The sequence below is a fragment of the Falco punctatus genome (genome assembly GCF_963210335.1).
Source record: "Falco punctatus genome assembly, chromosome: 6".
Classification (NCBI taxonomy): Eukaryota; Metazoa; Chordata; class Aves; order Falconiformes; family Falconidae; genus Falco; species Falco punctatus.
This window is the reverse complement of record NC_137585.1, coordinates 46,675,087-46,690,199: the sequence shown is the minus strand read 5'-3', so window position 1 is coordinate 46,690,199 and position 15,113 is coordinate 46,675,087. Positions and strand designations below refer to the sequence as shown.

General features: G+C 42.4%; 1 protein-coding gene across 3 annotated transcripts; it reads right to left on the bottom strand.

The window, feature by feature from the left end:
- Positions 1–1,946: 1,946 nt before the first annotated feature.
- On the bottom strand, positions 1,947–11,500 carry SLC25A3 (solute carrier family 25 member 3). Of its 3 annotated transcripts, none has more exons than XM_080394171.1 (8): positions 11,345–11,500; positions 11,039–11,192; positions 7,327–7,448; positions 4,290–4,469; positions 3,993–4,174; positions 3,087–3,259; positions 2,403–2,513; positions 1,947–2,281 (listed from the first exon to the last, which is right to left on the bottom strand). In XM_080394171.1, the coding sequence occupies exons 2-8, from the start codon at positions 11,184–11,186 to the stop codon at positions 2,121–2,123; spliced, it is 1,077 nt and encodes a 358-aa protein (XP_080250297.1). In that variant the 5' UTR covers positions 11,187–11,192; positions 11,345–11,500; the 3' UTR covers positions 1,947–2,120. The 3 variants fall into 3 exon arrangements, with proteins under 3 accessions (XP_080250297.1, XP_080250296.1, XP_080250298.1); XM_080394170.1 differs by lacking the exon at positions 7,327–7,448 and adding an exon at positions 7,050–7,171 and having other exon boundaries at positions 11,345–11,499; XM_080394172.1 differs by lacking the exon at positions 11,345–11,500 and adding an exon at positions 7,050–7,171 and having other exon boundaries at positions 11,039–11,181.
- Between the last annotated feature and the right edge of the window lie 3,613 nt (positions 11,501–15,113).

Sequence of the window (15,113 nt, the reverse complement as noted above, 5' to 3'; positions counted from 1 at the left end):
CCCAATTCTAGAGAAAAATTGTGCGATTTTGCTCCACATATAGAACGACACAAAACAGTCTTGATAAATTTAGTGACTACCTCACTGCATGAACCAAGTGTGTCTCACTTTTCTGACAGCCTTAAAATTTGACAAAGATGCTCCACTTTCCCAGGACTAGAAGGAACTTGAGATGTTTTCCAGCAAACAGAGTCTACCAAGTTAAAAGATGCTTTTAAAGAAACTATGATACTCAGTACACAAAAGCAGCACTTTTTTTTCCCAACAAGCTGAACCACATACAAAAGTTAACTTCAAAAGCTGATTTAATGTCAATGGTCTTAATACAAGGTCAAGTCATAGTTAATGCTCCTCTGCAAGGAAACTCTTAGGAGCATTTAATGGTTTCTTAAGTAATTTCTAAGTTTCCCAGTCACAACAGGGCAACAAGATCTATGTACTTGTATCACGAAATATGTTCAATTCAACACCAAAGTACTTGTACAGATGTTTTAGACTTAGAGAGTTTGACTTCGCTGTATAATGCAGTTAGATACCAACCACTCTTAAGAATTTGTTTACTGTCATGGTAACAGAACATAGAGCAGTTTTAGATTAGGTTTTACTCCGCATTTTGAAAGGCAGCAATCCAAAGTAAGGCTCAGTTTGCTTATTTAGCATAACCATCCAAAATGTGAAGTTGGAGGGTTTTCCCAGGGGTAAAGAAGCTCAATGCTATGTAAAATGGTAGCAGGAATATCAGACTCCAGTAAGATGCAGCAGTCAGTATATTTATGCTACTCCAATAGCATCTGCTTCAATTGCTCTTTTGACTCTGAAGGACACAAGTAAAGAGGAAGGAGCAGTGCAACGTACGTGAATGCCAAGCTAAGTTCAATATCAGCTCATGTGCTGAAAGGCAGCATACCCAAACACTTTTGCACAGAAGACGCTTAAGCTCCAGTTCTACTAAGATATCCATACTGGATACAGTGAACCCTTTATATATACTATTAGGCAGTTTCTGGATTTTTGTCAGAGCTGGTTCTTGAACGGGCAAAACACAGAAGGCAGCATGCTCATCTTTCTGAAAGACTGGGAAAAAACAGATTAATTGCCTTATAACATTGTGTGGGTATCTCCTCTTGCATGCCTAGGAGCCTGTATTTCTTCACACCAAGTAACACCCAAAAAAATTGGTATGACTTCTTGCACCACAGAAGTGAATGGTTCAGCCAAAACTTGGCATTAAACTAACTGGGGGGGGGGGGGAGGGGAGGCACGTGCAGAACCAAACTACAGGAGTACCAAGAGCAGGGAAAAAGCTGGTAAGTTTGTCAAACTCAACACTATAAGGCAAGCCATTTTTATTTTACTGTAAAGCTGTAGTAAGCTTTTAGTGGTTGGCTATCTTTGAGAATTTTTATTAAGATCAGCATTTCTTTTGTTAAGGTAGCAGCTACTGTTTAATGCCACAGTACAACCAAAACAACTGAGTTCTTTGGTGTGGTTCAAAGCCCACAGAAGCAGAAATTGGTCAAGTGTAAGATATGTTGGGATGACCACCCCAAAGCAGAAACAGCTCTATTATGTGTAAAGTTCCTTTTACGTCTACAGAGAACACTGGTATTGTGACTAGGACACCCCATCAGACTGCAGTCTCATCTCAGCCATTCAGCTCTTCTACAGTAACAGCTTATTATAGGCAAATAAAATAGTGGACTCAAGGTGCACAGAACCGCAGTTAAGTTTCTGCAGTTCTGCAAGGACAGGTTCTTGGCACTTCTCTGTAAACAGTGAAAGCCTATTTTAGTTCCAATTGTTTCACAATTCTCTAGCTCCTAAAGTGTAGAATAGGTTAATTTTTTAATTTTTAATATTTTTGGGGGGGGAGAGGGGAGAATAGTTGAGGTATTTGCTGCTATGAAATGAAGCTTACGTATGCAGTAGTAAACAGACACTAAGCACTCTGTTTCTCATTTATTTCAGGCAATGACAGTGGTAGAATTTAAACCCTCCTGCGGAATGAGGGCACAGCCAATAATGACATCATATAGAGTTTGTTTTCTACATAGTCAAATATATAAAAGTTTCATGAAACTCATCACTGGGACAGCCAGCACAGTCAGTCCATGAGTTGTCTATTCAGTTAGACCAAGCTTCTTCTTCAGAGATTCTGGCATTTCAGGTGGAGGTGGACGAGGCAGTCTGAAATAAACCTTCACAGAATCGTAGATGAACCACTGTAGTGCAGTCAGCGTACCAATCATAATGATACGGGCAAACAGACCCTTCCATACACCTGTAGAGCAGAACATAAAGCATAAGTAGTGTAAGAAGCCAGGAGAAAAACCAACAAATCCTCCCCCAAACACAGAACAGAAAAAACACTTGATCCAAAATACATGAAAGTAAGGACGTACCTTTGAATCCAAGCCTCTTAAGAACCTGTGAAGCAGAACTGCCCTTTTCTTTGTTCAACACAGACACCACAGAGTCAGCAGGATGGGAAACAATTGCACAGAACACACCAGCTGAAAGAATAATTTGACATTAGTTCTGTGGTGTTTTAGCTGTACCATTACTCTGTACACTAAGTACAATCAGCTGAAACCACACTTTCTGATAAACTGCTAATAAATTGCACAGAATCTACATCAAGCCTCCTGGTATCCTAAAAGGACAGCAAGAACATACTTATAATGTGACATGAATATCTGAAAACACTCCAGTTCTGCTCTTGCAGCACCTCTTCTGCTAAAACAGTGTCTTTGGATATTGAAAAGCCCCTTTCCATCTAGATTTCTTTCCTCTTCCTTCAACCTTCCCCAGCCTAGCAAAGATTCAAGTTTTTTTTCCACTTATATCAGCTGCAGTTTCCAACCTTGGACATTAACATTGGTAATACATAGGAACAATTAAGAGTATCGTCCTGCTACAGACCCATTTTCTACTTAGCGATTGAATATAGTTTTTTCCCCTGCACATTTTGAAGTTACAAGTAAATTCTGCCATTCTAGTTACATCTATTTGATATTCTGAAAAGGGACAGGCTTCTAGGGTCAGGGAGGTCCACTAATAAAAGTGTAGGATTAAAGACTGCTTACCAATATAGCCTGCAACAAATGTGACTACCAGCTGTTCTCCTTTTGTACATTCACTTCGTGGCTTGGGAACAACGTACTTGTAGAGGGCTTCAACAGTACGTTCAAAGCAAGCAAATTTCATCATTGTATATGGAATCTGTCTCATCCATAGCGGAGCAACACCTTTATAGAAACTTAACCAGAGAAGGGACAAACTCAGTTTCATTTTCTCCAGTGTTTAAGGTGCATTTTTAACTTGGGGGGGGGGGGGAAAAAAAGCTAGCTTATTGTTGCTACTGAGATTATAACTTCTAAATACTGTAAGGCCCAAGTGACTCAACAGCTACAGCACAGAAATGTGTTTTATTAGTTCCCAAGTACTAACTTAAAAACCGCAACACAAATTAGAACGTACCCGACCCCTACGCTGCACAGCTGTTTTTGTGATCACTTTTCAGATTACAATGCATTGCAGTAATGCAGCACTGCTACTACAAGTGCAGCAAGGCTCATGTCTGCATACCAGCCAAGTCCCGATAGTGATAAATGACTCGTATATTTACAGCCACTTCTATCAGAACAGAAAGCTAACATGCAGTTATGTTACTCTTACATGCCAATGACTCAAGCATCTTTGACTGTACAACCAAAAAGTTGCTGAGTATCTCTGACTGGAACTGCTAGAAACTGAAGTTATCCAGCAGAACTCAGCACAAAGATACTCACAAAGATGGATCTAAGGAGCATGTGAAATTAACTGCCAGTTCAGCACAGATTCCCTGAAGTATGTTAAGTTGTTATAATGAAATACAAAGGTCAAAAAATACAAAAAAGCAAAAGCCACAATTAGTTTTAGCAACAGTTCTTCATAAGGAAAAACTACTCAACAAAGGACCTGAATAAAAATTAAAATCAAGAGATACTCACGCCCAGATGCCTTCTTCTCCAAACATTTTAGGTACAGCCTGCCGCAGGGTGTTAGCATATCCAGGCTGTGTCTGAATACGAACTTTAGCAGCTTCCATTGGAGCCAGAGCAATGTCAGCAAAAAACTCTGCACTGGCAGATGCGGCTAAATATAGCGAAGTACGCCACAAATATGCGTTCTCCTGAATTGAATTTAAACACACATTTTTATTAATAAATCTTGCTTTTGTGATTACTCTGCATTACTCATACTATTATGTTGCAGATATATAGCTTCGTGTAAACCACTAGGCTTACCTCTCCCAGCATGTTGCCATACAGAATTTTGAAAACTTCATAGAAACCAAATTTACAAAGCCCCTGCATGGAATATCCAATAAAGGTTGGAGCCCATCCCTTAGCCAAGCCACGAACGCCATCTTCTTTGACTGTCACTGAAAATCCATTGAAGATGCTCTTGTATTTTTGTGGATCAACCTAAACAGAATAGGCAGTTAATTGCTTGACATAGCTTAGTATTTTCCCTTGTCACACCCCCATCTGAAATACAGAAATCTTAAAATTCCTCATACAGCTGGCTTCCTAAGGTTCCCTGGACAAACAACGTACTCACCACAAGCTTACATGAATGTAACTGTTATCATTACTTGCTAGTCTCAAACCCTTATTTTAACAGCCAGTACGCTACTCAATACTCGGGAACCACCAAACTGTCTTAATTTTGCTTTGCATTTATTCTCTGGATCAACAATATGACTTTCTTTAATGAAAAGATTTACTGAAATCACAATCTTAACGCTGTCAGTAGTATACTGCTATAATTATGTTTAGATCAGAGTCTTTAAAAATTTGTTAGCTTCTGTCAGCAATCTTATCCACTCTGCACATCACACCTATGTACACTCCAATGTCACCACAAACCAAGCCTGATGAGTCACCTGATCCTTAATAAGAAAAGGTTATTTGTCCACTGTTAGCTTGGTCCCTCCACACAGTCAGACTAAGATGGGAGCAAAGCAGATCAAAGAGCACTCAAGAACTTCTACACTTGTACTCTGACTTCACAGTAAAGGCTACATATAAATTACTTCCTGCACACAAAACTGAGTGAGATTTCATTAATAACTTATCAGAAATTTAAAAAAGACCAACTTGAGTAATTCTGTTTCATGTGAAAGGAAATCCTTCAACAGAAATTCTTAAAACAGGTCATTCTGACAAATTTCAAGTCACATCACAATGGCATTTTTCGTATTTGACAACATCCAACATCTCCTCAGAGGATAAGGAGGAAGATTATCAAATTAGCAGTCAACCAAAGCTTTCAAAAAGAGCTACGAGACATGCATGCCAACTTGCAGTGACTGATATTTTGTCTTGCAGTCTGGCAACAAACTACTTGAAAACTAGTTCACCTAAACATGTCAATTTTAAGAGAGTCATGATTTCCGAAATTTGATATTCAATCAGGCACTGTAAAATGAGACTACGTTCATGTCAGAATCACGCTTAATCATCACCTATGTAGAAAGTGACCCCTTTTTAAAAAGACACGAGAGGGCAGGCAACAAGTTTCTTCCTGGAGAATCTAGGAAGAATTACTAACACTCTCTGTACTGTATCTGTAAAGATATAAATGCTGACAGGTTTGACAAGGTCGAACCTGGATTTTACATGAACCTTCCTCTTGCACCTTCTTTAGTACTAGAGAAGAAGTGGAAGTATCACCAGCCTTACTACGTAAGCAGCCCAGGACTGGTAGCACAAGCTAAGCATACCCACCAAGCAGCTGAAGCCTGGGGGGTATGCGGCCTTGTGTAGTGCTTAGGCCTTCTGCCCATTAACCCAATCTGCAGTCAGATTAAGAACTGTTCAAGATGCTACATCGTCTTTAACCATGATTAATGTCCTTCTCAGGAAACTCAGCCTGAGGAATCAGTATGATCTTGGACTTTGAAGTCCACCACAGCAGAAGAGTGCATTTAAGCTGCATTTCTAGAAATGGAACTCACAGCTACAGCTATTCCCTCCTAGTAGACATATGGAATTCCTAACCAGTTAGCCTGGTCTCGATGCAAATTTTGTAGAAAGCAACATTTTGCCCTCATTCGATGCAGCCTGTTTGTCTGATGTGTTACAGAATTACTAGTTTGAGACCAGAAGTGTTCTCAAGCATGTGAAAAAGCCCCTCTTGTAAAGAATGCTAAACACAGGCTTTCCACAACACATTTTTAAAAGAATATCACATGCAGTACTCCAAATGTGACTAGCAGGGCCAACCAATTCATAGTTCCCTCCTAATTCCAGTAGTTGCACAATTACAAAATCACCACTTTATATAAATAATCAGTTGACAGCCTATGCAACAAGGAAGTCATTAACTACTCTTATTTCCAGGAATTTTTAAGTGTGCTTTAATTTTCTCTATTCCTAAGGCACAGATTTGCCTGAAGAAATCCACTAGGCTGTCACTAGATGATTTTAATGTGGAAGCTGGTATTGCAAATTAAGTGCAATGTGATGACACTCCTTTCAGTTCAATCAAGAACCACTTCAAGGAAACTAGCCATGAGCACTGATGGCCTTACCAATACCACATAAAGTTTTACCCATTCTTTTCAAAGTGACATCATTAATAAGTATCCAATCGGTAAGCCGTGCATTGATATCCACAATGTTAATGGATCAAATTGTACATGCATGTCACTCCAGGCTAAAACCCATAGATCTTCAAAACAACAAAGACATTATTTCCTTTCTCTAAAAGCACACGAATAGTGCTGGACAACCCACCAGCCAGCAAAGACTAACATGGTGGTGGGTACCTTTTAACAAATATAGTCAGTTAAACGTGCCTTAATAGTAATAAAAAATAGTTTGTCCAGATTATCCTAAATGCCTCTGCTTTTCTTGAAAGTGGTGCAGTAGGCTTGATAAAGCAGCATTCAAGTTTACTCACTTCCTGTCATCCAGAAGAGACTGCATCCCTACTGTAAACTCTTTAACATGCTGGCTACACAGAGAAACAGTTTAGGAAACGTTTAAGTTAATACAAACCTGCATACGACATTTCACTAAATCCAGAGGTACAACAGCAGTATGTGTCAGGCCACAACTTAGGACCCCACCAACGCCACAGAGAGCATAAAACTTGAGCGAGCCATATTCACAACTGTATTCTGCAGCAAAAAATAAAGACACACCATGCTTTTACATGCAGTGTTGGACAATGAGGTCCAGGGGGTAGTTTATGCCTCCATTTCATTAGTAGATTAAATACACCACACTAAACATGCTTTGTCAGTGTCACCACATACCAACATGCAGAACAAACCTGCATTCTGCATTTAACCAGGTCTAGAGGAACCAGTGCTGTATGTGTTGTTCCACAGCTAATAATCCCACCAAGGCCACAAAGCATAAAGAATCTGCCTGAGCCATATGCACAGCTGTAGTCTAATTAATTGGGGAAAAAAATGCATACATATATGATCAATCACAAATGGTAATAAAGATCAGGAAAGAAACAAAATCGACTGAGTGCTACCTTCTCAAAAGTATTAAACTGAAATAATCCCCGTACTATGTTATTCAATCGTGTGTTATACTCAAAAATAATTGTTTTGCTTTAAATTAACACATTTTGGTCTGACAAGATTTGATTCTAAGCCTTCAAAATTGAGTTTGTTCCTTTAAAGAAAGCAATAACAGTCAAGTTTTAGCTCACAGCACACAAACCACAGAAATTAAAACCAGAAGCTGCTAGCAGAAATTATGACAGAGTTGCAACATCCAACATTTTCTTATATCAAGGAATTAAGCAAGAATAGCATTTCTCTATATTCTGGAGACAAAGTTTTTTGGTTAAATATTCTGAGAGTGCAACTTCTGTATTTAGTAGAAACCATACAGATCTATGAGGTCAGTATCAGATTTTTCTTTATGCAGATCTATTTTCAGATATTTTTCAGTCTCTTCACATAGATTTTATTTTCTTCCAAATACAGAATCTCACATTTATACAACATGTTTAATGAAATTGCAGAATATTACTAAATTAATCATCACATTCAAAGCTCATAAACAAGGTTCATTAAAGAATCCTTCAGATCACTTTTAATCAAAGGATACTTCACTTGCACTGTTCCATACAGTACTGTGTATAAAAGCATGTAGTCTTGAAAGACGAAGTTACTAGTTTTCACAAGTTCCAATAGAGCAAAATCACTGGAACTGAAAAACAAGAATCAGTTTCCCCTTTTTTTTTTTTTGAAGAGGCTACAGAGGATATGATTACATTAAACATTCAGGTTTACAATTACAGTAAGAAACAAGCATAATGTGGCAGCACAGTTCTGCTACTATGCTTAGCATTTAAAATATATAAGCAAAACTGAATAAGCATATAGAGAACAAGAGACTATGTAGAAAATATTCCCCAGAGTAGGAAGGGTTAATATCTACGTTCTTTTGCTATTAGATCTAGTGGTGTTACTTCAATACAATGAAACAGACATTAAAGTGTTACACCAACTCAGTAAGAACTATACCAGAAAAACACTAATAAAAAAGACAACAGAACCCTATCTTATTCAGAGCTTCTTTGCCCTGTCTTTTTGGTTCTGAAATAAATTCCTTTATAAATGTCAACAAAAAATTAGTTACATTCAACAGAGCATCAGTTAAGCCTGCTAGTGTTATCCAGCTCGTAACTTTGTTATTGTAAAGGAACTTCTTCCCCAAAACATTCCAGATTTTACGTTACATTTCACATTCACGTGTCTCACCTTAGTCCTCAAAATTAATCATCAAGACAATAAAAATGTTGGGTTTTCCTTATTCTAAAATAACAAATACCAAATCATAGATACTGTATTAAGCTTAAACTTAAAGCAAGAGATCAGTTAACAGTCAGAATAATGCATAATGTATTTTTTTTTAATTGAGATACTGCTTAAGGGTGTAAGTATACTGGTCTTAAACTTACATGTACCTCTAAAATGGTCTGGATATGCTAGCAGATTTGCCAACAGCAGTAATATTCTGTCTACAACTTGCCAGAACAACTGGTTAAACAAACACAAACAGGCTTGCTATGCAGGTGTGATCAGAGAACAGGCTCTGGGTCTGTATTAAGGGGCAGCTCTGTCTAACTGTATCTTTGGGTCTGCAGCACACCAGTCCTGCAGTAGTTACCATGCTGACCAGATACCAGAAGTGTTTGTTCACACTTTGTCACAACAATTTATTGTTAGAAGTCATACTCCTCAAATGACAAAGACATTTGTAGAAGCTACAGAAAAGCAGAACTTTATCCGCTTTATTACAATGCTATTCAGACTGACCTGTCAGCTAGGTATTTGAAAGCAGTAATTAAGAAAAGCAAGCCAATATCAATTAGGCTTGAGCTCTTTACAGGTACTTAAGTTCATAGTGGTATAGCAGTATTAGAAAAAAAAAGGTATAGTAGATCCCAAACTTTCTATTTCAGAGAAGTCAAATCTCCTGAAAATTGTTACCTGAAAAGAGAATCAGCTAAACACATAATACAGAAGGCAAGAAAGTTACTCTAACATACACAGACACTAACTTAAAATACCTTGAAGCTACTCAAATGTAAATATACAGTACAAAACCATGTCTACTCTGTTAAGACAGCTACATCAGAACCATGTTATTTCTCTGCTTCTGATCTGACACATTTACAAGGACAAATTCCAAGAGCAGATCATAAAATGCTTTGTCTCCAAGCTGCATTATGACTGATGCCCTGAGCTGAACTCAACAGGTCTTGTGGTTTGTGCTGACTTTGTGTGACCTTGCATAAGCTCAGTTATCTTCTGCAACATGTTATTCTCCCAACACAAAGGCTAGAGAAACAACTGGTATGCGAAATAATGAATGCAGCAGAAAAGTCTGCAAAGACGAAGAAACTCTGGTCACCTTTGACCGCATCTGCCTAAAAACAGGATGAAGATTAAGCATAACGCTTCTAAGAAATAAGTGCGCCTACTGAATATAATTAGTATACCAATGCGCGACTTAGGGCCTTAGCTAGCTAGCAACAAGATTACTATACTGAAAGCCAGAAGTACTTTCTTGAAACTTCATAAAATCCAACACCAAGTTTTCTCTTTCACCTATTGCATGAAAGGTCATTCAAGAGCACTAACATGCTTCTTCTAAAGTACCGTGATTATTTAAGTATCTTAATGAAAGCACTTTATTTTTTAAAAATACAGAGATGCTTGTTAAGTTATTAACAGCTTGGAAGAATTAGAATATTAACATCTACCTCCGCTATTAGAAGTATCACCAAGGTCTGACCTTTGGAAGTCACAAAAGTGATCAGGAAACGTACAGGAAGTACTTGCATTGAAGTCTAAAATACATCACTATCTTCGACAGCAAAGCTACCTGGTGTATGCCCTGCAACTACAAAGGAAGGGGGGGGAGGGGAACCAAACCCCAAAACAGAACTGCTGCAGGCACCTCTAATGCATGTGGATGTTCAGCTGTGAATAAAAGGAAAAAAAAAAAAAAAAAAAAAACAAAAACATGAAAGAAAACAAGAATGGGAGAGATGGTCTTTCAAACCCATCCAGATTCACATGCTGCTCTTTTCCACCGAAGAAAGAAGCACCGGCCTACAGCCTCAGTCCCCGAGGCTGCAGGCCCAGCAGAGCCAGAAAAAGCACTCTCATCCCCAAGACAGTCTCCATCGGGGATCTCTGTAATTACTCGGAACTAGAACCTTCTCGTGTCCTTTCCCGGTAACACCGCGTCCCTGCTGCCACTCAGCACACACCGCACGGGGAGCGGAAGAGGCTGCCAGCGCCTCCCCTGCCCGTGCCCTTCCTCGTCCTCCAAGCGGGCGCGTAGGCCCAGCACCGGCTCTCCCTCAGCCCGACCGAGCCCAGCCGAGCGCTAGCCCTCCCTCCGCCGCCCCGACAGGCACAGGCCCGCGGGAGCGGGGACAGCACGGGGACCGGTGCCCGCACCGCCCGCAGGCCCGGCTGGCGCCGCGACCCTCCCTCCGCTCTCACCTTCAGCGGCGGCCGCGGCCGCCAAGCTCCGCCGCGTGGTAGGCGCCTCCGCCGGCTCCGCGCGCTTCCTCACCCCATCCTGGGCCGGCTGGAAGTGCGGCGCGTAGAAGGGGTTGAGCCGAGCGAGCGGCGCGATGGACGAGAACATGGCGACCTGAGGCGGGCGAGAAGAGCAGAGCGGCGTGGGTCTGGGAGGCCCGCCAGGGGCCCGGACCTGGCCCCGCACCCGCCGGGCGGCCCGTCGCCCCCGGGGCGAGCAGCGGGTCCCGCCGGGCGGGCGGGCGGCCCCACGCCGCCCCAACTCACCTCCTAAGATGGCGGCAGCTCGGCGCGGAGGCTGACCGCGGGCCCGGCTCCGTCACTTTGTCCTTCGCCGGCGCACGGGGCGGAGCCGCAGCCCAAGAAGCTGCGGGGCGATTGGCGGAGGCGCGCTGCCAACCCGCGCGGCGGCGCACGCGCGGCCGAGCCCAACGCCCTCCCGCCCCGCGCCGGGGGAGGGGGCGGTACCGCCCGTCCCCGGGGGCGGGCAGGCGGGTCCCGGCGGGCGGAGGCCCGGGCAGCGGGGCGAGCGCGCCGCCTGCGTCTCGCGGCTGCCCGTCGGCCGGCCGCCCTCCGGAGGTCGGGCTGGCGCCGCCGCTGCGGCCGGCCCGAGACACGCGGTGGCTGGTGGCTGACGGGCCGCCGGCAGGGAGCCGTGTCTTCTCGGGCGGCCGGGGCGCCCCCCCGCGGCAGCCCTGTGCCTGAGCTTCCCCTCCCACAGCCCGCCCGCGGGCGCAGCCGCCTTACAGTCCAGGGCGGTGCCACACGGAGACAACCCCCGACTCCCGCTCTGCGGGCACGGCCCCGCGCACGGCACCGGCGGGCCAGCCTCGATGCTGCTCTGCGGCAGCTCCAACCGCACCCGGCGTTTAGGATTAGTTTAAAGAAGCCCTCGCCATCGCCCCCGCTTCCAGTTCTGTTACTCGCACCGCGCAGCGCCGTCTAACCGCAGCCCAGCCGAGCCGCGAGAGGCGGCTCCCTCGGCAGAAGGCGCCGCTCACCGGCGCGGTCGGGGGGACCGCCGGCAGCCGCCGTTGGCCTTTGCAGGGCAGCCTTGCCGGGCACCTCGGCACAGCCGATGCTTCAGCAGCCGCAACGGCTTGCAGAAGAAGTGCTAGTTACCGGTGTGTTAAAAGTAGAATGATACTTAACACAGCACGCATGCTTGGCCTTAGCTACCTTCAGCTATTCCTTTTCTAACACAGCACGATTTCACTCATTTTAGTGGATTTACATAGTACAAAACTGGCGCAGCACAGTTCAGCTCTCCAGTTACTGAAGAGTGAAGAATGCCCAAGTTTTCACCATCTTGATCACGTCCCTTCCGTTTATAGTGCTCTTAACACGTCTGCACAGAATACAGCAAAGCAGGAGGCACGCACTGAATATCCCAGCCACTACACTTCTGGGCACAGCCATAATGCAACTGATGGCACATCTACACCCCCACACTGGAGAAACACCCCTTCGGTCAGCTCAGCGGCTCCTGACAAACTTCCCTGGAGGACAAACTGCTACACCAACCTTCAGACTTGGCTCTGCTTGCTCTATTTCACAACAGTTGATCCAGGCAGACTGTCACCAAGAGGCAAAAATGACACAAGCCTAATAGCACACTCACAGAAGTCTAGGTTGGCCAAGTTCCTCTTGAGTAAACTAGACTCCAGCTGCTGAGTAGGAAAAATGCATTCTTTAAATACTTACATTCAGCAACCCAGCCGAGAGCCTGAAGTGCTGTTCCCTTCACAGCTACTTGGCAGCAATCAGTACAGGCCAGAACTGTTCGTGTTGCCATTACTTGTCCTACTCTACTCACCTGCACCTAAATGACTTGTTTTTCTCTAAAAGCCAAACACTAATACTTGTTTTTAATTATGTAACCTCTAAACACGACTGAGGCTTGGGCTCTTATCTTGAAGTTACATGTAAATGATTGCAATTCTTGCAGACTTCTAATTTTTAATGCATCTAAAACCTCTGCGCCTTCCAGTTATGAAGAATGAACACACGACTTTTTAATATATTTATATACATATTATGGCAATTTGTGTGCACAACTAGTGCTGACACTTAAGAGGTAGTCTGTGGAACAATCAGTTTCTTTGATTTCAGCTGACAACTAACAGCTGTACTATTAACAAGTACTATTCAACAGCAGTCTTAACATATTCCCATGAAAATACAGAGATAATCTATGTTCCTGCTGAATGCACGTCATTTTATATAGCAAATATCTTCAGCTTTTCCCAGATGTGAAAGAATAAAGTAGCAATAGCCTGTAATTCAAACCATGTAGATTGATCCAATTTCTGACACACACTGAAGGTAGTAATGAAGACTTGAAAGACATCACCTTTTGGTGTCCACCTCTGTCAAGATTCCCAGTAAGAAGAGCTACTGTAAATTAAATCCATCTTTTTCATCAGTAGCATTTCAAATTTTGGGAGTTTAGTAGGAAAACGTCAGTTTGGCAACTCCAAAGTTTTCCTAATTACATCTATCCTTCCATTATTAACACCCACCACCCAGCCTCTCCATTCCCAGCCCAGCAGCATACAATCAAAAAAATTGTAAATTAGTTCCTGTCTTACAGTAACTTTTCACAGTTCTAACACTTTGGTGACACCTTTAAGCAAAATCAAAGCTCTTACAAGCTTGTACACCAGGTGACTTACTATTTTCAAAAATACACAATGAGATAGTGAGATAACCATCCACACCTTTGATGAGCAGGTTAGCACAACAGCATCTGCTTACGTACTCACTCACTGTAGCACCACCAGAACTACCAGACCATGATTCTAGGGAATCAGTAACAGATCACTTCAAGCTCTAAGTAGGTTTCACAGCCAAAGGGAAGCCTTAACACTGCAGCATCTCCCTTTAACAGGATCCAAACTAACTAGGTTGAACAACAGCAGTCACCTCCTAAGAACACTGGAAGAAGAACACTCCTATTCTTATTAGCCACTGCCTCATCTGATAATCTCTTTTAGCCTAAATTCTCCCCAGACACTACATTTTTTCCCTCATAAAACATATTTTTTCCCCTAAATAACAGATAAAGAAGGCAACACAGATAGAATTTTTAACCACAAATTACCAATGCTGACAAAGAATTTCAAAGTGAGGCAGGACAGAAAACATGAAGAATTAATTCTTTTCAATCTATACATAGTACTTGTAAGTGTATATGCCAATTTAGGACTATTTTGCAAGTTCCATCAATCTGTGAACCCTATGCTGTATGAACACATGCATGTATGTATACATATGTCACAGTTTGCTCTTGCACTGGTGCAAAGCAGCCTGGTATGCTCCCTGAGGAAAAAGAAAAGCAGAATTCATAGGGAAGCTTTAGACAAAGATAGGAAGACTTACCAAACATACAGTTAAAGCTATATTAACACAACAAAGGGTATGCTGAAGCACCAAAGTTTGTAAACATAAGATTTAAAATTATACATCGCAACCCACCCCTGTATCTGTTTTGATCAGATGAAGTTTGAAAAATTTTAAAAAAGCTTTTCAGCCCAATATGCAACTTCAGCCATCACAAAGCAAGTCAAATACACCACACACAAGACATGCCACACAAGCTTCATTTGCAAGTATCCATTCTTTCTGCTGAGCAGCCTCCTTCGGACACACTACTAAAGGCATTCTTTTTGTACTCAGCTTTACTGATATAACTCTGCACCAAACTTGTTAACATTTTTTTTTTAAAGACACTGTGTCCACAGAACCATCTGAGAAGGTAACTAGCAGGAACTGAAGATTTTAATACCATGATTGTCCTAAGCTGTGCCACAAGAAGCAAGCAAAAACACATAGAAGCAGCCTAGGAGAGACCCGAAAGCATTATGTAGGGCAGTACTGAGCGTACTGCTAACAAGCAAACTTGGAGAAGAAAAGATTCCTTCACACTTTCTCCTACTTAAATACAAATCAAGGTTTCAAAAGACACACAGAGTTTAAGAATTCCCTCGAGAGCTGCTTGTCTCAGATACCAAGTGAACTCTCACAACCTCACCAT